General features: G+C 45.2%; 1 protein-coding gene across 9 annotated transcripts in view; it reads right to left on the bottom strand.

Annotated features, from left to right (window-relative positions):
- Nucleotides 1-93: 93 nt before the first annotated feature.
- Nucleotides 94-23,724, bottom strand: part of PNPLA7 (patatin like domain 7, lysophospholipase) — a 114,982-nt gene continuing 91,351 nt past the window's right edge. For 5 of the 9 annotated variants that reach the window (XM_083596937.1, XM_083596933.1, XM_083596929.1 and 2 more), the window contains 9 exons: nt 13,921-14,037; nt 10,805-10,874; nt 10,363-10,479; nt 8,344-8,492; nt 7,420-7,572; nt 6,721-6,831; nt 3,003-3,087; nt 2,369-2,472; nt 94-1,082 (listed from right to left, as the gene is read on the bottom strand). In XM_083596937.1, coding sequence (XP_083453063.1) covers nt 999-1,082; nt 2,369-2,472; nt 3,003-3,087; nt 6,721-6,831; nt 7,420-7,572; nt 8,344-8,492; nt 10,363-10,479; nt 10,805-10,874; nt 13,921-14,037 — 990 coding nt within the window. In that variant the 3' untranslated portion in view covers nt 94-998. The remainder of the gene's footprint in view (nt 1,083-2,368; nt 2,473-3,002; nt 3,088-6,720; nt 6,832-7,419; nt 7,573-8,343; nt 8,493-10,362; nt 10,480-10,804; nt 10,875-13,920; nt 14,038-23,724) is intronic. The other 4 variants (XM_083596934.1, XM_083596930.1, XM_083596932.1 and 1 more) reach the window with 1 other exon arrangement.

Raw genomic sequence — 23,724 nt, 5'->3', positions numbered from 1 at the left:
ACCTTAACCCACAGAGACCCCCCCCTCCACCAACATGCCTTGCCACCCGAGGCTCAGGGCAGAGAGTGAATTTGGCCAACAGCACAAAAGAGGTTCAAGTTGTTGGATTTTTATTTTTTTAAAAAACATCTGAACACACAGAGCGACAAGACAGCCCAACATTGCTAAGATGGAACAAGGTTGTCCAGATGGCCAGAGGCAGGAGTGCCCCCCTCTGTGTGGAAATGCCACAAGTGTCAAGTGAGCCAAGGACTCCCAGACGGAGCTTCAGAGAAAGGCAGAAGGGCAAGAAAAGTCCTTCTCCCTGCACTGCTGTGGAGAGCAGGACCAGCTAAGGCATCTCAATCGGTGGCGTCTTCTTAGCGAGACTGCTTGCCACAACCACTGCTGGGCAACACAGCTCCCAACAGATGGTTTTGTTTTCACACCGTGTCGGAGTCGAGCAAGGAACATCCAGACTCATTCTGCATGCTAACGTTCAGGCTTCTTACTAATTGCTGGCAAAACCTTTCACACACGCCCTCCCTCCCATTGCAGATGCTGGTTCAAGAACTAAATGGGGGGGGGGTGAACAGTAATTTAAGAGTGCTGAAACCCCCTTCTCCACCCACCCTTTAAAAATACAGACATGCACACTCGCTTTCTCTCTGTTGTCGCCATCTTGTTCACAAGGACAAACAGGCATACAAAATGCACTGTTCACTACACACGCCCAGCCTGCAGGAATTCAGTGCTGCCCTGGGATCTGTTTGGGCCAAGCTGCTGGTGAAAGGTTTCTGGAGAGCTGCATTTGAGAAATGGTGGAAGGGGAGAGTTTAGCCATGGTCAGGAGCCCTTTCACTCTTGCTACCCATGCTGGGTTTAGGCAAGAAAGAAAGAATGAAAAAAAGGCACCACTTTCATCTCAGAACAAGGAAGCGTTGTAATGGCAAAGAGAGGAGGCTTTGTAATGAATGGGAAAGGATTTCCTGAGCCACTTGGGAGCCCCCCAAAGCAGCTCAGCTCAGCTCGGTACCACTGCTTCCTTGGCTGTCCTGGCTGATGATGCTGATGCGCTTTCTGCGCCGGACTTCTTGGTCCTGCTAGGAGCAAGAAAAGAAGACAAAAGGTTTTCACTCACACTGTTAGGCCCCAGAGGTCACTGACAAAGGGCTCCCCTCTGGGCTTTGCCGTCCAGGGCCAAAAGCTCACATGTAAGGGGGAGGAACAAGCATGAGCTGTATGCCCCTTGAGCTTCCTGGGAGTGTGCTGTGTGCAATTTGGCATCGTTAAGACTGTAAAAAGCAGAACCCTGCTGGATCACATCCCCCCCCCACCAAGAGCGAGGAGCTGCTGAACCTGGCTCATTTGACATTCTCACCTGGGAAGTGGTCTCCCTGCCAAAGCCCTATTGCTTGGTCTTACCCTGCTAGAGCCAAGCAACTTGCCAGAGGAGGAGAAGCGGCAGAGTTTCTTTGCTGAGTGGGGAGGAAGAGAAGCCTCTTTCTCCTAGCACAGCGCAGGGGAGCAGAGCACAGAGGAGGGGGGGGGGGAGAGAGAGAGAGCACGCAGGGCGGTGGTACAAAGGTGGCCTACTTTTGCCTCTGCCCATGAGCATCCCAGGTATGTTGCTCCTGACAGAATAAATTTCTCAACGTAAGGCAGCTCCCTGGCCCCAATCTAGGTCAGCATCCTGATTTTTCTAGCTGTTGTATCAAACTGTGTTCAGTGGGTGATGCAGGGTAGAATTATTTGGAGAAAGAAGGGGAAAAAACTTCTGTCTCTTGCCACTTACTACACATAACACCTACCATCTCTATCATGTTTCCCTGTCAGATATCTTTTACCAAGTTCAAAAAACTTGCTTCAGCCTCTAGTCACTGGGAAGGTACTTCAAGCAGCCCACAATTGCAGATTTCATTTTTGTAAAAAAAGAACACCTCTCATAGGTACACATTAGTTTCTAGTCCTCATAATTGCAAATGTAAATGCAGCCACATCTGAGCTATCCTACTGTTGCCTCAACTCCTTATAGGTTTAGAAGTGGTGTGCGTGTGTGCAGTTTTTCACTAGATATAGCTCACACAGTAGCAAGTGTGTCTTCACAGCTCTCAAAGTCAGAAAGCAGTATAAGAGGAACAGAATTCTACCCTTTCCATCTCTGAATCCCACTCCTAGAACATGTTATAAGATATAAAATAAAGATTACCCCTGAATGTTTACAGAGTATTTTTTCCCTTGCAACCGAGGAGCCAGTGGAAGCCTTCTAGTCACACAATGATGTCTAAGACCCCTTTTGGCAAAATAAGCTCCACCTCCCTCTTGTATTGGCTCCACTGCATTATGGGAAGACAGTGGCCAAACCAGTAGGGCCCAGGGGAGCTCTTACGGAGTCGGAGTCGTCTTCAGTGTGGTTGCTCAGGAAATTGACATAGTCGTCCTTGTGGCTGCCGAGAACTTCCTCCTCATACTCCGTCTGATAGTCGGACTCATCTGAACAGAAGGCAGGTAAGCGGGAGAGACTCATTCAGCCCAGAGGTGGGGGAAGGCACAGCTGGTTTCCCCATGATGTGGGGTGAAGCACCTGCCTCAGGTGATGGAAGTGCAAGAGGCAGCCCTCTGCCTGCCCAACTGCTTCCACTGCCACCAAGAGGAAGGTGTTCCAGTGTGTGGCACTGCCACTTGTCTTCAGCGCCAAATGAATCGCAACACTTTGAGGCGCACCCTGGCTCCCACTGAGCTTGGCAAGGGCTGGCGGTGGAAGTGGGGTGCAGTTTAGTGGGCCAGGAGGTGGCAATTCCTGTTTCATCTCAGGCGGCAAAATGGCTGGGTCACCTCTGGGGGAGGGGACAGCAGGAAAAGCAGGAACCCAAGGGCTACGTGGATGGGCATCGCCCACGTGCCTCAACCCTCCCCTAAAAACATGAACAGATTTCCTGGGGATCCTTGAGCAACAAACACAACAAAGAAAGGAACTGGAGTTTTGGTTTTTGGGGCAGCCGTGATCCCCACCCGCAACTCACCATCCACTATGACAGCCTTGACTGGCTCAATTCGGGAGACAATTTCCGCCAGGTCTGTGAAAGAAGTTGTGGGACAGGTCACCACCTGGAAGAGAAGAGATGGATGCTTAAGAAGAGCCTGGCTTCTGGGTCTGGGTCAGGCCAGTGGCCCATCTCATCAAGCATCCTGTTCTCACAGTGGCCAACCAGATGCCCCAAAGAGGAAGCTCCCAAGGGACACCTGAGTGCAGCCACCCTCTTCCTGCTGACACTTGTTCATGCTGCTACCGCCAAGGGTGTCTTCATCCATTACGTTCTTTATTGTTATTAATTCAATTTATTAGTTGCTTGACGCACGTGAAGAGCCTCCAAGCGGCTTTCAGAATTTTAAAAGCAGAAAGCATGACATAAGATTGCAAGGAAAGAGTACTGCATTACAATAAAATAAAAAATAAAAATAACCCGAAGAAAGCCTGAAGCTGATAAAGCAGCAGCAAAAACAACAGAATCAACAGGCAGCAAAGTATTATGATGTGCCAAGAGCTTGTGAGATGAGAAGTTTCACCTGGAGCCAAAAAAGGTGTTTGTGAAAGCGCCACACTGACCTCCCTGGGGAGAGTGTTCTACAGGCAGGGGAGCCACAACTGAAAAGGCCGTTCCCCTTGTTGCAACCCAGTGTGAGAGTCAGTGATGGTGCAGCTGGACTAGGACTTGGGAGACCAGGGTTCCCACTCTGTCATGAAGCTCACCGAGTATGACCTTGAGGCAGTCACCGCCTCTCAGCTGCACCCACCTCACAGGGTTGTTGTGGGGATTAAATGAAGAGAGCGGAGAACGCTGGATGACACCTTGAGCGCCTTGGAGAAGAAGGTTTGATATAAAGGCAAGAAATGAAAATAAGATGATAAACCCTCCGAACCTCCCTCAGAGGAGGCACCTGGGGGAAGGCCTCATATTAATATATTCCCCCCCCCCCCCCCGGCAATTATAATAGCATGTTCAACCTCATGCTGGAAAATGAAGCCTAACAGGGAGGGCTGGGGCAGTGCAGGGGCTAGGAGACTGAAAGTGATGCATGAAAAATGCCATCTGCTACGAGCTCACTAGGATGCTTCGGGTGCAAGGCACAAGGGATAGGAGTTGCGAGCTGAAACATCTGGAGGGCACCAGGTTGGGTGAAGGCTGTACTCCTGACCAAGCTGCTCCTCTGCCCCTATCTAGGAGACTGGAAGAGGGAGCGCTTGAGCCAAGCCACACAGAGCCACGGCAATGCCGGAGGGCCAGGATCAGATGCCCTGCAGCGGAGGAAGGGAACATCTGGTTGTAGGAGCATTAATTAAAGGCTGCCAGCCCAAGAGTCACTAAATCTTAAAAATAGTTACAGAGGCCACTCCGCTGGCTGGCTAAGAGCTATTGAACTGAGCCACGAGGCAGTAAGATCAATCCCCTGCTACAAAGGGCAGGTCCTTTAATGAGATATGTTATCTCCGTATTACAGCGGACATTCAAAATGTGGTGACTCAACGCTCCAATCCAGGGCACATTGTTCACTGTCAAGAACTCAGAGGGATGCCGGAGAATGCTGACAGTCAACGGCATTCGCTTGCACATGTAAAAAAATTGAAAACAAGCATGAAGGGTGCGGGGGAGGAGGATATATTTTACATATCTAGGTTTGAGTTGTCACTAAATTCATATTGGATTGTCAACATTCATGCACTGCATCCAGGGCTGTGTTATTCAGCAATTCTGAAGAAGTCATGGCATTTTTACTTCTTTGATGTAGAAGACATGGGAGATTGAAAGCAGATTCTCATCTTCCTGAGAACCCAGCGCAGCAGGTTCTAACATCTCCTTTTTAAAAAAGGAGCAACTTTCTAGATCTCATGGCTGTGAAGATAAGCTTGGAAACACGTGAGGCATTTCAGAAGCCAAAGGGTAGCTCAAAGAGATTCCTAGTGACTAGGGCTCTAAGGCCTTGCCCCTCCCTCCATCAACTATTCAGAATAAATTATGCAACGTAAGATAAATTTTACAGAGTTGCTCAATGTGCTTAATATGTTATAAAATTAAGCATTTCTTGGGGTAAAAATCTGATTGGGCATGGAACTTATTTTTAGCATTAATTATGCCATGCCCTACAACACACAGCCAATGGAACCAGCTGCCACATGGGGTGCAAGGCAGCCCCCATGTCCCAGCTGGTGTGTGTAGCTAGATGTATATTGAGTGACTTTCCAGGTCTCCATTTCATTTCCATAGCACTCTGTCTGGGGCCTGCTCTTAACAGTCAAAGGGGTGGCAGGAGGCTGAGCCTGCAGGAGACCCCTAGCAACTGGATGAGTCACAACCAGCAGAGAGGGAAGCACACAGGAGATGCTGCAATCACTTAAATAATTATGTTCCCTAAACCCAGAAGCAGCTATGAAGAGACGGGGTGGAAGAGTGGGGAATCCACAAGACATTCAAGCCTCACTGAGATATGGTGCAAATATGCACCATACATTTAAAGCACATTGCTTTCCCCAAAGAATCCTGCAAACTGAAGCTTAAGGGTGTTGGGAACTGTAGTTCTGTGGGGAGTAAACTACAGCTCATGATTCTTTGGGGGGAAGCCATGTGCTTTCAATGTGACCCTAGGCTACTCTAACCCACAGAGAAAATTAGATCACTTGGGGCATCAGCCTCTTTTCCTGTCCACTTTATCCTACCATGACTGAACGAGATCGAATGAAAGCTCTCTCTTCACAGCACCTCCTGTGCACCATGTTCAATTAACGGAGGTGCGTAAAGCCAGATGCTCTCAACAGCAGCCTCTCAAGCGTGCAGCTCCCTATGGAGATTCAGAGCCCTGAGTTCTGCAGGGAAGACTTGCAGCTAAATCAAGAGAAGGGTGAGGTGTTTATCTTTTGTATTTTAAAAACTCAGTTTTAAAATGAGATCTCCACCCCACCCCACCCATCATTCTAAACACAATCTATTGCTACTTGCTGTAAGCCTCTGGAGATAGTGCAGAATACACAAAGAAGAATTTATTTGTTTGTTTACTCTGAATCTCTGCCTGCTTTTCAAAACAGGACCATGTCAGAAGGTAGCTTGCAATTAGATGACTGTGATAACATTTATTTATTTATTTATTTACTTACTTACTCCTTTTATGTCCCACCTTTTTTCTCTAAGGAATTCTCCCCTTCCTCATTTAATTCCCACAACAACCCTGGGAGGTGGCTTAGGCTGGGAGGCAATGACAGTCCCAAGGTCACACAGTGACCTTTATGGACGAGTGGGGATTTGAACCCAGGTCTCCCAGGTCCTAGCCTCACACTCTAACACCACTACACCACACTGGCTTTGTAAGTCGGGGATGTGTTAGTGCGTTGGTTCAGCACAGACTCTTATGGCAATTAGTGACATGGTCCAGCAGTTGGAACTGGTCTGTTAAAGTGAATGGGGCATTGCCCCACCAACCACAATCAGCCCTCACCTGCCTGCCTTCTTACTTACAGCCAATCAGTGGCTGGCTCCACCTACTGTTGGTCTCCCTGCCTTCCACACTACCACTCTCAAGGGGTGCCAGTCACCATTGCAATCCAGGATCTTCTCTCCAGAGGACCCAAGAGGCATATTTAAAAACAAACAAACCCTCTGCCATAAAACCACTATGAACTTTGTGAAGCAATCATGTTAGGAGAGCAATAATTTGAAAAAGGACGTTAGGAAGAGCCACTGGGATACTCACTCCTGGAAGCTTGGATTTGCAGAGTTCCTGTCTGTCCTTCAGCATCTTGTCCAGGACACCACTCCTGCACCAGACATTAAATACTGTTCTCCCGTGCTGATAGCCCACCTCCTGGAAGGAAGGAAGGAAGGAAGGAAGGAAGGAAGGAAGGAAGGAAACCATCAGCCACTATAGCTGAGCTGGTTTCCTGCGGTAGCCCAAGAGGACAGAAATGGAACCCATTCGCCTCATGGCTCTTCTGAAATGTGTTGCTGAACTATGTTAAGAAGAAAGGTCTCTGTTGCAAAGACTCTCACTCACAATCCTGTTGCTATAAGCCCCTTTTGCCTGTGTCTTTTGCATGGGGCTGGGACATGTGGAGTGGCTCCAATGCTTGCTGATGGCTCTTTGATGAATTCAAAATAGCTCCATTTTTTATAACTAGTTGCTGACAAGTTTCTCACTGTAATTTTTTTTCAGCTAAAGACTGGTTTTATTGGATTAATCTATTTAAAGAATTATAATCCTGATCCTTGGGGTTACTTTAAAGATCACTTTAAAATAAAAAGTGGGGGCATTCCCTCTCATCAGGCTAATAATCTAAAAAGGCATGACATACAAGGGGGAAAAAATCTTGTGACAAGCAAGTAATTTGAGGCCGCCAAGCCAAGAAGGCACCCCTCTCCCCCACTGCCTTAGCTTCCTCTGACCCCAACGCACACAGATTTCATCAAACTTCCCGAAGTCCAAGGTGCCATAGCGATCGATGGGTGGCCGGATGTATTCGCAGTATTCGCTGCTCTTGACCATCTCCAGCTGCCGGACACAGCACACGTAGGCAAGCCGGGTCTGGATCTCGGCCATGTTCAGCACCTGCCAAAAATGTCAAGTATCATTAAGCTCCCACAAGAGAATGAGCAGCACCACCCATCTTGGCTGACCGAAATTCTAACTTCTATAACCTCCCAGGCCCCAAACCCTGGGAATTTGTTTTGTGAGTGTGCTATAAATCAGGCATGGAGAATATCAGCCCTCCAGATGTTGCCAAACAACAACCAGTCATTCCTGGCTATACCTAGTGTGGATGATGGGTGTTGCAGTTTATCTACACAGGATTTGTCATGGTAGAGCCTTAATCCCTTTAATGAAAGTAATTCTCAGAGGACTGCAACTCTAGGCATGGAGCCATGACATTTAAAGCAGGTTTGAAACTGGCTTGTGTGGGTGGGTGGTGAAGACATGGCTACTCTGTCAGATATTTAGTGCCATGGCACAACATACACAGGTTACAACCATGTCTGTCTGGCCTCATCATGGCATGGTGTGGAGGAAAACAGCACGTATGGCCTTATTTTCCATCTGTGCAATCAAAGCTTTGAAGGGTCATTGTGAACTCTAATGCAGCCTTGCAAATATGTTATCACAAATGGTCACTAGCTCAGAAAGAAATAATAACAACCAGCCCAAATCGGTGTTAGGAAAATTAAAAGGCATAGTTCTCTTTCGGGCTGTTAAAAACCTTTACCAGGTATAACACTAACCCCTCCCCCACCAAACCTTTGCCTGATCCCCTGGAATCAACCACAAATTGCCACAGATGATTGGGCTAGCAGCTATTTAGGGGCAATTCTATCCTAGGCATACCTTCACTTTCTCCACCAAGGGGTTCCACCGCTTCCACAGCAGCCACCAGCCAGAGAGTGCGTCGCCATAATTGGTGAGGTTTGTCTCATCCCTGCTCCCCACATCAATGGCAATGACCACCTTTGCCCCCATAGACCTAGCAACATCCGCTGTCAAGGTGACAAAAACAAAGAATCATCCCCTGCCCCCTATCATCCCCTGCCCCCTTCCTAGAACACCTTCTACTCTGCTTGCTGGGCAGCCTACTGCTTGGCATGAGTTCATTATTCCTGGCAGGGTCTTTGCCACACATCATCCACGCTGGACATTTGTGGGCACTGCTCCAAGGAGGGCAATATTACCTTCCAAAATGCTCTCAGAAGATTCTTTCCCTCTCAGCAGAATTAGGGTAATTTATAGGCCTTCTTTGTTCCAGTAATTCACTTCTAAACCCAAACATGAAAAAGCATTTCTCCTCCTGACGGGAGAAAGAAAAGGCCCTTTGCAGAGAACAGTGACTCAGTATCCCTCAGGGAGGCGAGGGTGAAAAGACAAGAGGAACAGCAAAGTGAAAGAGGCCCACAAAATCGTGACAGGTATGTCATTTTCGATTCCACTTGGTGGAAAAGATGCTCAGCAGGGTTTAAAGGCTACCAGGGTATGTTGTACCTGGAACATCACTGTGAGCGGTCAGGAGACATTTGGATAAGCCTACTTGTACCCTCACTTCCTTCACCTCCCTTTCCCTGCTCCCTTTATTGGAGGGGGGTGGGAATCGGGTTTTATATAAAAAGGAGGAAACACTAAAAAAAAAAGTATTAATTTTAGATGCTTCCATACTGGCATGTTTCAAGAGCACTCAGCATTGCTATTTATTCCTCTTAACCACAACAAAGTTGAGGGCTGGTGAAAGTGTCAGACTGGTAATGCAGAGACCTGGGTTCAAATCTTCACTTGGACACATGAAGCTCATAGCATGCACCATTGGGACAATCACTCTGCCTAACCCACCCCACAAGGTTTGTTGTGATGATAAAACAGGGAAAAAGAGGGAGCCCATAGGGAGAGATTGGGAACTTCAGTAGCCCTCCATATGTTATTGGACTACAACTCCCATCAACCCCTGACCATTGGCTGTACTACCTGGCATTGGTGGGAGTTGTAGACCAACAATGACTGGTGTGTTGGTGATGGCTGGGTTGAGTGTTGGAATAGGAACAAGGGGACCCTGCATTTGAATCCCAACTCAATCATAAAGTTCACTAAATGATCTAGAGCCAATCTCTCACATAAACACACAGTTTTTCCTCTGGCTAACCTTCTTTCATAGGGTTTTGAATACATCAGCAATAGCCGACCTTAGAATGAGCCTTATAAAGGAGCAGCAGTTCAGTCCCAGCTGCAAACCCTGCCTTCGTTGAAAGGTGCCTTTTGAGGGTAAAGGGGGCCTATCCTGCTCCAGTCAGATGGCATGGGGAAGACTCTGAACACAAAAAGAGCCCATTCAGTCCAGCATCCTGTTCTCACAGTGGCCAAGCTGGTGCCCATGGGAAACTCTGGTTGTACTGAGGCTTCTGTGATGGGAGTCCTCTGAGTCAGAGAACTGGGCAAGGAAGAATCCTTGGGCTGGAGGGGCACAGGTACCACACTCAACTTGTGTGTGTGTGTTTTGTGTGCAGCTGTGCTCCTTACTCAGAGCCTTCAATCTCATTCAGGAACCTGCTCTCATGTCCTGGCTGCAAACTTGTTTCTGAAAAGACTGGGAGTGGGTGAAGGTTAATGGGGACACCTATCGCAAATATTTGGGGTGTTGGGGATCAGCAGGGACACACAGCCCACACACTGAACCAGACAGCTTTAAAAAAGGATGCAATTAGAGCCTCTGTACAGTTTGATCTTCTCTTCCCACCATATGTAAGTCTCAAAATTTGAATTTATGTCTCTGCGAGTTGCAACCCCCCCCAATAAATTCAGGAGTTGGGGCTAGAAGTAGGATCCAGCTGCAAATAAGCAGAAAATAGGTTGCAGTTACATCAGTACCTGGGAGGTTGTTGATGTAGCCGCCGTCCATCAGGAGATGCCCGTCTTTTGGATCGCAGAGGGGGGGCAAGTAGCCGGAAAGTGACATGCTGGCCCGGATGTACCGCCACAGGCAGCCTGGCAGGGGGGAAGTCAGAGAAAGGATCCATCTTCTCTGAAGGAAAAGCAGCAGCAGCCAAACTGCTGCTCTCTAACCCAACCAGGCCCGCTTTTTGAGTGCAACAGCAGCTCTCCCCACTTGTGATTCCTGGCAACTGGCAACCAGAGATGCACTGCCTCTGATAGTGGAGAGAGAACATAGCCAACATAGCCTGAGACCCAGCCCTCGAATGCATCTGTGGGAACTTCAAACCTATGCTGTAAGTATAGTGGGAAAGTGGTCCAAGGGCTTCAGCTGCTTTAAATGAGACAAGCACTGTGAGCCCTTCACAGATATACTTACCATCTGTGTGGACTCTCATTGCTGAGGCAGTGATATCTGTTGTGATGATGAAGTAAGGAATCCAAAGATCCTACAGCACAGAAAACAACTTGTTTTAAAACGCCAATTCCCAAACTGTGTGTGTGAGCGCACCATGAGAAATAAATTAGTATTAAAAAATATTTTAAAACCCGAAGCGGCAGATAGACCCAACCACACAGGAATCTGTTGGTTAGACCTCTGCATGAGTCGCAGGAAGCAGGGCAGGCCAATCAGCTTTTGCCAAAGTCAAATTGCTCCTACATATTTTTGGGACTGGGTAGAACTGACTAAACACTTCCAGTGGGGAGATCCAGCAAATAAACTCATTTCCTCACCCCCGCCTCAAGCATCAACATCATTAATGAAAGTGACAAGCATGACACGGTCTCTTCAGGATGCCTGTGTATGCCTTCCAATCTGGAGGCACACCTAGGTTAGAGAGTCATGCAGAAAAATAGCATGCCCTTTGAGTGTTGGTAGTTGCTTCTTCTACACTTGTAAACTATTTCCAAGTATAAAAAACACACCTCCAGTTTTAATTCTATTGGGGAAATGTGTGCCTACCAAAAAACAGTGTGGAGCGTTCCTGCCGAGGGCTCCAGCAGCCAACTATGATCTCCTCTAGGATGCTCTATTCCATCCCCCATGTTTTCCACCACCCTTCTGTCAGTCAGCATTCTGTAGCCGCAGAGCACACTTAGGCCTCATTGGGTTACTGTTTTTTTGTCCCCAACCCACCCACCAGATTTTGTTGTATCTGTGAATCTTGGGCCCTTGCTGAGCCTTCCCCTCTTGCACATGGGTGGAGCAGTTCCGGCTATGTTCACTTTGGTACTCACACATAAACAACAGAAACAGAAATAGAGGGAGGATTATTAAAGCAATCCTCTTGACATTTGCTGGCATTTCTGAATGGGACTCTGAGAAGCAACATTTATCTTTGCAAGAGATAAACAACTGAGAACTGGAAGCCACAGGAAAGCATCCTTGACAAGAGGAGATGGACTTAAAATGTGATCCTGAAATAAACTTGGATGGAGAAGCATTGGGAATGTGCATGCTGACTGCTCAAAATCTCCTTAAGCAAGTGCCAACTGGGGCAGGGGGAGGGGGAGGACATATATAAAGGAACATCAGTACAGAGCTGGATTAGTGCGCACACAGAGGCACAATCTGGGTTGGAACAACTTAAATCCATCCCTGCATGATGAACTTTAGCCCTCTTCCAAGACCACACACCAACATATTATAAGGATTCTTCCTTACAGCTATAGAGAGGATCAAGAAATTCAAAGCTGGGCTGATTAAGCACTGGCAGTGGCTACATAATCTGTAGCAGCAAAAAAAAAAAAAAAAAAAAGGTGGAAATGGAGGATACTATCTGTGGGCATGTTTCAAACACCACAGATGCTGCTGCAGGGCACATCAGCAACCGTAAGGCAGAAGTGGTGTGTCTCCTCCCCATCCCTGCACACACATCTGAGTTGCATGTGCTTACACTGATAACAACACAAAGTGTAGTTTGCTTACTACCCAGCTTGCTGCAAAGGCAACAACTCCAACATAAAGTGGGTTAAACCCTTAAGTTTAACAAGGGCTCAAGTTTCATCTCTTCCCCCCACCCCCCACCCCCATGGAAACAATGACTGGTCTGCAACACGCTGATGAGTGTTGCTTGTTTGGTAGGGAAAGCTTCTAAAGGCAGGGGCAAAACAGGGCTTTCTTGGGTAAAAAGTTAAAGAGGGAATGGATGATGATGATGATGATGATGATGATGATGATGATAAGTGTGGCATATTGGCTAGAGTGCTGGACCAGGGCCTGGGAAACCAGGGTCCAAATTCCCACTCAGCCATGAAGTTCACTGAGTGACCTTGGCCCGGTCACTCCCTCTCAGTCTAACCTACTCCTCAGGGTTGTTCTGGGGATTTAATGAGGAGGGGAAGAAACATGTGTGCCATCTTGAGCTCCTTGGAGAAGATGGGATATAAATGCAATAACAAACAAATAAATAAATAAATTATAAAATATTGGGGGGGGGCAGCTCAGAGAGGGGATCAGCTGCAGTGCCTGAAAGATGTGTTGCTATCATATTGTGTTCTTGAAAGAGGCTAAAGCAGCCACTTGGTTCTGTGGTTCTAAAACAAACTTATCCAACATCAGGTCCATAGATGCTGTTGGGCCTACAACTTCCATCACAGGCGGGATGGTTATTGCCACAGTGGTGGGCTTTTTCACTAGTGTCATCTGTGTAGAATCAAAGGTGAAAATGTTCCAGAAGCCCTGCAAACACCATACTGGTAGTCAGGATAATCCTGAAAATAACTGGTAGTTGTTGCAAGGATTAGCTCACATTACTTGCTTTGATAAACACTAATTGGCTTGCTTTGATGACATGCTTATCTGTGGGCTTCGGAAGCTTGGTTCGTGGCCTAGGGAGCTAGATGTGAGACTTGGAAACTTGCCACATTTGCCTACATCAGCAGGTGGAATGATGGAAGATTCTGGCTAAACTGACATATTCTGTCTTTTGTATAAGTAATGCTTAACATATTAGCACTTTGCAGACAAGTCAAGTTGGCATTTCACTGCTGCAGTGACCGACCCGTGTATGAAACAGCAGTGGGGCTTTACAGGCTGCTTTGTAAATTTCCACCCTTCTTTAATAAAGCACCAGAACTGGCCATTTTGGCATCCTTCTTTGGTATCCCTGCATCAAACCACCCGCACAGGCTTGCGGGTCAGAACAGCACTCAACTCCCAAGACTGGTTGGAAAGTGAACTGGATTAATCAGAGGTTGGTTGTCTTATGCTAAGTCAGTCTATTCGTTCATCTAGCTCAGTATTGTTTACCCTGACTAGCAGCAGCTCTCCGAGGTTTCAGAGAAGGGGTCTCTTTCAGTCCTACCTGGAGATGCCATTGGGGATTAAACCTGGAATGCAAAGCTGATGCACTACCACCGAGCGATGGCTCCTTCCCTTGTACAATAGCTTACTGGGAGATGCCAACCCAACCTCGTAAGCCTGTTGCAGTCTTCTGTTCGCACTCTGGTTGGCCACCACCATTTGCCATGCTTGCAGCACACATCACTTACTTCGATCTGCTTGTCTTTGAAGATGTTACAGACTCCATTATTGAAGGAGGCTCCGGAGAACATGGAAGTGATTGGGTATGTCAAGTCCAGGATTGTCCGGAACACCGAATTCATGTTCTAAAGAGAAGTCAAGGCTACCTTTTATATTGAGAAAGAACACCAAAAACCCAGCTGAGATAAAATCCCCTCCACCTAAACTAATGAAGTGCAAAGAGTTTGAAACATTCTACCCTAACAGAATCACGAGGCACTGATGAGTCTACAGAGGATTCTGGGACATATTTCAGAGCATCCATGCTGTTAGAGGGGCAGCCTATGACATCTGAATACCCCCATGTGTGAACCTAGTGCACCCAGAATACACTCAACCACCATCACCCCTTGCATGCCTGGCAAGCTGATACAATCTGGAGAAATTTGCTCTCTGTTACAGATATTTTTCATCAGCGACACTGTGAAGTTTCCCCAAAGAACCCAAGCTTCTCTGGCAGACTGTTTTAGAACTCCAGGTCTTAAACAATATTAAAAGCAATCTATGAAACAAAACAAATGTAATAGTCAAGGGAGAGAAAGGAACATAGGAAGCTCTATTATACTGAGTTACCCCAATGGTCCATCTAGCTCAGTACTGTCTGCACTGAATGGCAGCGGTTTTCCAGGATTTCAAGCAGGCATCTCTGTTAACCCTATATCTGGGGATGCCAGCAGGGATTGAACCTGGGACTTTCTACATGCAAGACAGATGCTATATCACTGAGCTATGACCCTTCCCCCAGATATATGAGAAAGAGGAAAGGGGCTTGCTAAGTGGTTCATCTCAGGTTTGTTACACAAAGGATAGTTTGAGCAGTTGGGAGGTGGAATTGCAGCATCTACAGCCACACACCCCTTTGGGGAACACTATTTATCTCCCAACATCAGATATATTAAGGGAAGGGTTATAGTTTGTTTACTTTTTTATTATTTGTATTCCGCTCTTCATCTATAGATCTCAAGGTGGTTCGCAGCATAAAAATACAATATAGAAACACAAAATACATAACAAAAACAAGAACAAACCAATAACCCCTCTCCCCACTCCCCACTCCCAAACACATTTAATATGGAGTTCATAGGTAGAGAGCATATGTGATGCATGCAGCTAAGAGGATGGGAGAGACTCCACTCTGGAGAGCCACTGGACATAAGAACATAAGAGCCCTGGTGGATCAGGCCAATGACCCATCTAGTTCAGCATCCTGTTCTCACAGTGGCCAACCATAGATGTCTAGATCAGGGGTAGGCAAACTAAGGCCCAGGGACTGGATCTGGCCCAGTCGCCTTCTCAATCTGGCCAGCAGACGGTCCGGGAATCAGCGTGTTTTTACATGAGTAGAATGTGTCTTTTATTTAAAATGCACCTCTGGGTTACTTGTGGGGCCTGCCTGGTGTTTTCACATGAGTAGAATGTGTGTTTTTATTTAAAATGCATCTCTGGGTGGGGCATAGGAATTTGTTCATTCCCCCCCAAAAAATATAGTCGGACCCCCCACAAGGTCTGAGGGACGGTGGTCCAGCCTCCTGCTGAAAAAGTTGCTGACCCCTGGTCTAGATGCTTTAATGAGAAGCCCACAAGCAGCACCTGAGCACGACAGCAACTTTCCCCACTTATGATTCTCAACAATGTAATGCCTCTGATGGGAGGCCAGACATGCCATCATGCCTAGTAGCCATTGATAGCCTTTTCCTCCATGAATCTGTCCAATCCTCTTTTAAAGCATATTCTATAGTTTAACTATATGTTGCATAAAGAAATAGGAAATTTATTTTATCTGTCCTCAATCTTCCAACAAATGATAGCTTGCAGGGTAGATCCTGGCCTTGTTCCCTAGGATCATGAAATCTGGCTCCCAGCTAGCACAGCAGATTTAGGGGCGGAGGAAGCAGGGTGCGGTGGGGTTGGAACTCCCGAGGTGTCACCACTGAGGGGGGTGACAAAATGCTGGGCGGCACTCACCACGGGCCTGTCATGTGCCCGAGCCATGCCTCTCTCCTGGGAGTGACGTGATGGCTTGGGCGCCCACAGGCTCTATACTGCCCGAAATGGTCCGCCCGCTGCCTCCCCCCCCAGCTGTAGAGCAGCTGAGTGGGAGGAGGCAGGCAGACTCCTCAGAGGCCCCACGGAGCATCCTGCCCTGGCTTGCCCCACCCTGCGGTCAGCTGGCCCCACCCCTGGGCGCAGGGCACACGCGCCACCCCAGGCGCTCAATCGGCTTGCTCCGCCGCTGCATAGGAAGCTGCCTTATAGCGAGTCAGACCATTGGGTACATCTAGATCAGTATTTTCTGACCACCACCAGCAGTTCTCCAGGGTTTTAGGGCAGGGGACATTTGCAGCCCTACCTGGAAAACCTGAGGCATTCCTGCATGCAAAGCAGATGCTCAGTCTCTAAATTACAAAACCCTTCCCCATACACTCAGTTTCACTTGTAAGGGAAAAAACAGGAAGGAGACCCCCTGTGCATTTCATGTGTGTGTGTGTGTGTGTGTGTGTGTGTGTGTGTGTGTGTTCGCATTGCTGCTTCATGTGAAATTTAGAAAGGAAAAAATCTTATTACTGATGCAACTCTTGAGGGGCATCTTTTGCAAAGAATGCTCCTCCTTCTAAGCGCTTATGTTCCATACCATGCTGACAGGGGATGCCAGATTTACTATATAATGCTGGGCGATTCACAAGGGGGTGGACTGGATCTTTTCTGGCCCTCTAACTAGTAGCTGGGAAAACACAGCACCCCCTCAAGAAAACTGGAGTTGTCACTCCCAGGAGTGAACCCATTGAGGCAGAAAAGAAGGGTCCACTTTCCTCTGCACCAGCTGAGTTTTAAGTCCAGTTCTGCAACTGGAACAAATCCACATGTACAGAGCTTCTGTCCCCTGGGGGCTTAGTGAGTGCTTCAGCTCAGCTTATCCAACCACTGTGTTTTTTGTTCCTGAGCCCTGAGCACTCAAGGCTTGACAAATGAAACCCAGATGACAGACGTTGCCTGGAAAAGCGTCAGAAATGGCCCTTCCATTTGTTATTCAGTAATCCCGTCAACCTGGTTTGTGCTGCTCTTTCACAAGTGGGCAGGGGGCGGGCAGGGAGGAAGCACTTCTAAAAATATCTAAAAGCCTTTTCGACCTGCAGTCATTTCTCATGGCAGTTTTAGCAATGGGGCAACAGGTGGGAGCTATTTAGCAAAGACAAGAGAGTGTGGAGACCTGAGGGCCAGGGTGTTCTCTGGCTGGCAGCCCCTGTTCTGCAGCCAAACCTCCACAGCAGTCTTAGGAGTGCTAAGTGCCAAAAAATGAGAATCCAGCACCCAAAATAAAGTCAGGAACTGGCTCCCTTTGGGCCCTGCTCCTGTCACGTAGTTTGCATCCCCTGCTCAGGTGGGTACAGAAAAGCTTCTGCAATGCATGACATGCTGGTCAGTTTCCAGTTTTGCGAACAGGGAGAGTTGCTGTTGTTCATTCAGCTACTGGGCCAAAGTGTGCCTAGCAAACGAATCAATAAGCAGAAGCAGAGAACAATGCCCCTCTAAAGGTCTCTTGGGACCGATTCCCTTGTGTAAGATACATCGGGTTATTTCTTTTAAAATTTAAATTAAATTAAATTAAATTAAATTAAATTAAATTAAATTAAAGGCAGAAACAAAGAAACCTGCTGGGGTCCCTCAGTCCTCTCTCTAAGGCAGAGACAAAATGAATGGACACATTTCATCAAGATTTTTCACTCCCCTCATTGTGTGGTCAACTGTTTTGGTGTGATGGAAAGGTTTACCCATTCAGCGTACGGGTTAGAAAGCACTGTCGTCACTGAGATTTGGCTTTGAAATGGTGCTGCAAACCTGTTGGCTGATGTCACTGTGCCAACTCTGTGGTTTTTGATACGCTGAATAAAGTAGCCAGCAAGAACCATCTTTTATAAAACAAAACCAAACCAGAGCTGCTAGGAAGGGTGAAACAGTGCCAAAAAGATAAGGATTTTTGGGAGGCGGATGTCTTTTGTAGAACTTACCACTTACCGGAAAAAACCCTTTCTGCACTGGAAAAAGTTTTCCTAATGAAAACTAAATCTAGCGACAACTACACCAGGGATGGCCAACCTGGGACCATCCTAGCCTCTCCCACTTTGTACACCTGAAAGTTATTGCTGGGGGAGGGGGAAGAGTTGCTCATTGGAGCTCCTTTATATCAGATGCAGAAAAGTTCTAAAGCAAAGCAGAAGTAGGAAGGGCTTGGGTGCCCCCCCCCTTCCTCGCCACACCAATATTAGAAGACGGGAAATGGTGAGAAGTGAAGGAGGAAGATCCTGTCACTGGCAATTCACCAGAAACATTTGAGTTCTGTTCCCCTGCCTCTCTCCATCTCTTTGGACAAAAAAATAATAATTAAATGGAAACCAGGAGGTTGTTCTCTGGCTCCCCATTGGTCCCCAAATCATTTAACTTTTGGGCTACAGATGCTCCAGTCTGATTAATCAAGATACAGAGGTGATGAATGGAATAGAATAGAACTGAATAAAATAGAATAAAATAATACTCTGGAGGAGAGAGTGGTGCAGATCTCTTTTCCCTCTCATTTAAGGCAGGCCTGACAGTCTCTCTTGGAAATCCCCTAGAAACTAATCCTCTCTCACTAGATAAATCAAAGGGGAAATGCTTCTAAGTGACAGGAAGACATAGCGCAACTGGATGCTCAATGGAGCCAGACACAAAGCATATGCTTGGTGGAAAAGCAACACTCCCAGTTCGGAGCTATCAGACGTAGGTTCCTTGTATGAAACCTCTTAATTTTGGCAGAAGACTGGTGGTGCTGAGAGACCAAAAAATCCCCCACACAGAGCGTGTTCTCAGCAACCCCCCCTTTTTTCTTGGGACTCCTGTTCACCAAGAGTTTTCTTTTAAGAAAAATAAAAACTACTAGATACAAAGAATTACCTCTGTCAATCACTCCTACCCACAAAATGACAGCATGTGGAATGAGAAAGAGAAGAGAAAGTTATAAGAAACGTCACAAAAAGAAGAAAACAAACAGATGTGGACAAGACGTAAGCCCAGCCTTCCTTCCCTAACGTGGTGGCCTCCAAATGGGGCTAGACTAAAACTAGAATGGCTCTGCCAGTCCTTGGCTCTCTGGCACCACCTATCTTGGGCTCCCTGCCTCCTGCCCTACCAATCCCAAATGGACACCAACCATCACCACTTGGATATAACAACTTTTTGGTGCCCCATTTAGGTTATTTTCCTTTTGTAATATTTTATTAAGTTTCCATTTCATAATATTTAAATACATCCTTATTTATTATCCTTACTATTTGCTCATATCAGCTAATCGACTTCCCTCCCTCCCGCCTCATGGTTTTCATAATTCATTTCTGAGACATAGCATTTGTACCTCTTCCTATTTACATTTCACTTATTCTAATTATCAGAAATTTTAAATAAATATAAAAAGGTAATAATCATTGTCATTACAAGTCTTTTTATATCAACCCTACTAGTGTTGTTAATTGTTTACAATGGTCCTTCAAATATTGTATAAATTTACTCCAGTCTTTTTGGAAAGCTTGATAACACTGGTTTCGGATTTTCCCAGTCAGCTTTGCCAATTCTGCATATTCCATCATCTTCATCTGCCACTCTTCTAACGTTGGTATTTCTTGTTGTTTCCATTTTGGGGCTAAAAGAGTCCTTGCTGCCGTTGTTGCATACATAAACAATTTTTGATCTTTTTTGGAATTTCCTTGCCTACTGTACCCTATAAGAATGCTTCTGATTTTTTAACAAATGTATTTCTATACATTTTCTTTAACTCTTTATATACATTTCCCAGAAATCTTTCACCTTACTACATGTCCACCACATATGACAGAAATTCCCTTCCTTTTCCTTACATTTCCAACATTCCTTTTTTTTTGTTTTATACATTTTAGAAAGCTTAGTTGGTGTCAAATACCATCTATACATCATTTTCAACACATTACCTTTTAATGCACTACAGGCAGTAAATTTAATTCCTTCATTCCATAACCTTTCCCATGATTCTAATTGAATACAGTGGTACCTCGTGTTACAGACTTCAGGTTACAGATGCTTCAGGTTACAGACTCCGCTAACCCAGAAATAGTACCTCGGGTTAAGAACTTTGCTTCAGGATGAGAACCGAAATCGCGCGGCGGTGGCAGCAGGAGGCCCTATTAGCTAAAGTGGTGCTTCAGGTTAAGAACAGTTTCAGGTTAAGAACGGACCTCCAGAATGAATTAAGTTCTTAACCCGAGGTACCACTATATAACCAAAATCTTTAGCCCATTGTATCATAACCACCTTTAACTTCTTCATTTTTAGTATGCCATTCTAATAATAATTTATACATTTTCGACAATCATCCAGCAACTCTGTTTCTAGCTTGGATTTTATCGTTTCAAAGCCCATATTCTTTTTATCCTCATTAAACACATCATTTACCTGGTGATATTGCAACCAATCTGTCGTTAAATCTTTTATTTCATCTAATGTTTTTAATTTTAGCTTATTGTCTACTTCTATCAATAAATCTCTGTATGTGGCTCACTTTCCTTTCATATTTAATCTCTTTACTGATATTGCTTCTACTTTGAGAGCTACCAAGGAATTTGTTCCATTCCAACAAGCTTTTATATCTATTCCATACCTCATAAATTGATTTTCTTATCATGTGCTTCAGGAATCCTCTATGCACTTTAACTTTATCATACCATAAACAAGCATGCCAACCATATCTGTTATCATATCGTTCTAAATCTAACAAATCTGTATTCTATACAGTGGTGCCTCGCAAGACGAAATTAATCCGTTCCGCGAGTCTCTTCGTCTTGCGGTTTTTTCGTCTTGCGAAGCACGGCTATTAGCGGCGTAGCGGCTATTAGCGGCTTAGCGGCTATTAACGGCTTAGCGGCTATTAGTGGCTTAGCGGCTATTAACGGCTTAGCGGCTATTAATGGCTTAGCGGCTTTAACAAAAAAGGAAACAAACTCGCAAGAACTCGCAAGACGTTTCGTCTTGCGAAGCAAGCCTATAGGGAAAATCGTCTAGCGAAGCGACGCAAAAACAGAAAAACCCTTTCGTCTTGCACGTTTTTCGTTTTGCGAGGCATTCGTCTTGCGGGGCACCACTGTAATAATATCCAATCTCTCAACTAGCATAGGCAGGACACTTCATAATATATCTTCAAGTCTGGCAATGAGAATCCACCTCTTTCCTTTATATCTGTAAGTAATTTATATTTAGTTCTTTGTTTCTTCCCTTGCCAGATAAACTTTGATAATATTTTTTGCCACTCCCTGAATTGTCCTACCCCGCTGATTATTTGAAATAAAAACAACATTTTAGGTAACACATTCATCTTTACGGCCGATATTCTTCCCCACACTTCTAAATCTCTCTTCTCTCCATTCCAAACAGGTATGTAATTTTTCTTATACAAATTAATATTTGTTGCAGTTAACCATATTCCCAAATATTTCACCTTTTTAACAATTGATATTTCAATCTTGTGTTGCAACTCTTCTATCTTATCTCTATCTAAATTTTAAACTAACATTTTTGTTTTGGCTTTGTTAAGTCTAAAACCAGCTAATTGCCCAAATTCTTCCATCCTCTCCAGTGCTTCTGGTACACTGGATAAGGGTTCTTCTAATGTTAATATACAAGGTCATCAGTAAAAGGCTTTTAATTTATATTCTTTGGAACAAACTCTAATTCCTTTTACACTTTTAATCACTTTTAAATTCTTTGTCAGGACCTCTAGGACCGTTATAAATAATAAGGGTGACAACGGGCATCCCTGTCTTGTTCCTTTTGTTATTTCAAAATTTTCAGTTAAAACATTATTAACTATTAATTTTGCCTTCTGTTCTGAATATACAGCTTCTATTCCTCTAAGGAAAGACTGCCTCATGTCCATTCATTCCAAATTTTTCTTCATAAAATACCAAGAGATATTATCAAACGCTTTTTTGGCATCAATAAACATTAAAGCAGATTGCTTATCAATCCTGGTCTCCAGATATTCCACTATATCAATTATATTTCTTACATTATCTTTCATCTGTCGACCAGGAAGAAAGCCTGCTTGATCCTCGTGTATCACCTCCGTCAAAATTTATTTTAACCTATTTGCTAAGATACTAGCAAATAGCTTATAATCATTATTTAACAGCAATATTGGTCTATAATTTTTTACTTTAAGTAAATACGTATCTTGCTTTGGAAACAATGTTATGTATGCATCCTTCCATGTCATTGGAATCTTTCCTTTCATTACTTCTCTTAAGGGTAATGTCAGTTGTTCACTCATTTTTTTGTAATATGTTGCCGTAAGTCAATCTGGGCCTGGTGCTTTCCCACTCTTCACTTGTTTTATAGCTGTTTGTACTTCAATATTCATTATTAAAGAATTCAGTTGTTCCTTTTTGTCATTCGGAATCTTCTGTAATTTGTTCTGTTCCAGGTAATCCACTATTTTTTCTTTTATAAGTCTTTATAAAATTTCTGGAAATTCTTCTTAATCTCTCTCAGATTTTCAATTCTTTTATCTTTATTTAGTTTAGTTTATTCTACCATCTTCTTCCTTTCTCCATATCTAAGCCAATCCTTTGCTTTTGCACTACTAAAGGCTTGATCAAAACATCCCACCACCCTTCCAATAAAAGGATAGTAGAGGCCTCTGGCTATAGGGCGGACTATAAATTCTAATAATAATAATAATAATTTTATTATAAATAATAATATTATTATTAATATTATTCTGCATGAGGCTCGGCAAAGAGACGCTGCCATAAAAGCTTTCCTATTGATGTGCAGCATGAACAGCAAGGAACAGCTCCCCTGGGGAAGTGCCCTGCCAACCCCATCAGGTCTGACCAACGTCTCGTTCTCTGCCAGCTTCTTTATGGCCTCAGTAGCTTTCTACCACGAAGGGGTGTGAAAACAGACAAAGATATTTTAACTATGTCACCTTCTTCCAGCTAAGGATCTAAGTCAGGAGTGAGGAACTCAGGCCACGCCCTCTTCCCCCAAGGCCATACCTCTCCCCAGCCCTGCAGTGCACCCTCCCTGGGTGCTTTCGTCTAGTTGAAATGTGTCCCTCAGCTTTGATTGTGCCTCTGGCATGCCAGAATGATGACACTGGTACGTGAGTGTGGGCTTGAGTGCTGACCCCCACTTCATTTAATCCACAGATGCATGCCCATAAATGTATCTATATGTCTTCCAAAGCATAACGGCACATAGCACATACCGTTAGAACTCGTCAATAAAGGCTCACGTCCGGCAGAGCTTTAAATTTAAAGGGGCAAGCTGTCGAAACATCTGCTGTCAAAATTGTTGTGCCATAGCGCCCCTAGAGGTCACTTCAGCATAATAGTAGGCAATACCTCTGGTTTCTAAGATTAAGATAACTCACTGCACCAATGTAACAAGCAGCTCAGCAGGATGGGGATACTTTCTATCTTAACTGGAAACAATTAATCAAGCTTTTTTAACTAAGGAAATTGTGTATACATACATCCATCCATCCATCCATATACATGTATATATATATGAATGAATGAAATACTGTTTAAAACAGTTTGTAAATGCTTTATTCTGTATACAGTGGTACCACGGGTTACGAACTTAATTTGTTCTGGAGGTCCATTCTTAACCTGAAACTGTTCTTAACCTGAAGCACCACTTTAGCTAATGGGGCCTCCCGCTGCCGCCGTGCCACTACTGTGTGATTTCTGTTCTCATCCTGAAGCAAA

The sequence above is a fragment of the Podarcis filfolensis genome (assembly GCF_964270895.1).
Source record: "Podarcis filfolensis genome assembly, chromosome: Z".
NCBI lineage: Eukaryota > Metazoa > Chordata > Lepidosauria > Squamata > Lacertidae > Podarcis > Podarcis filfolensis.
Note: the sequence above shows the minus strand (reverse complement) of the source record. Positions and strands in the feature narration are given on the sequence as shown.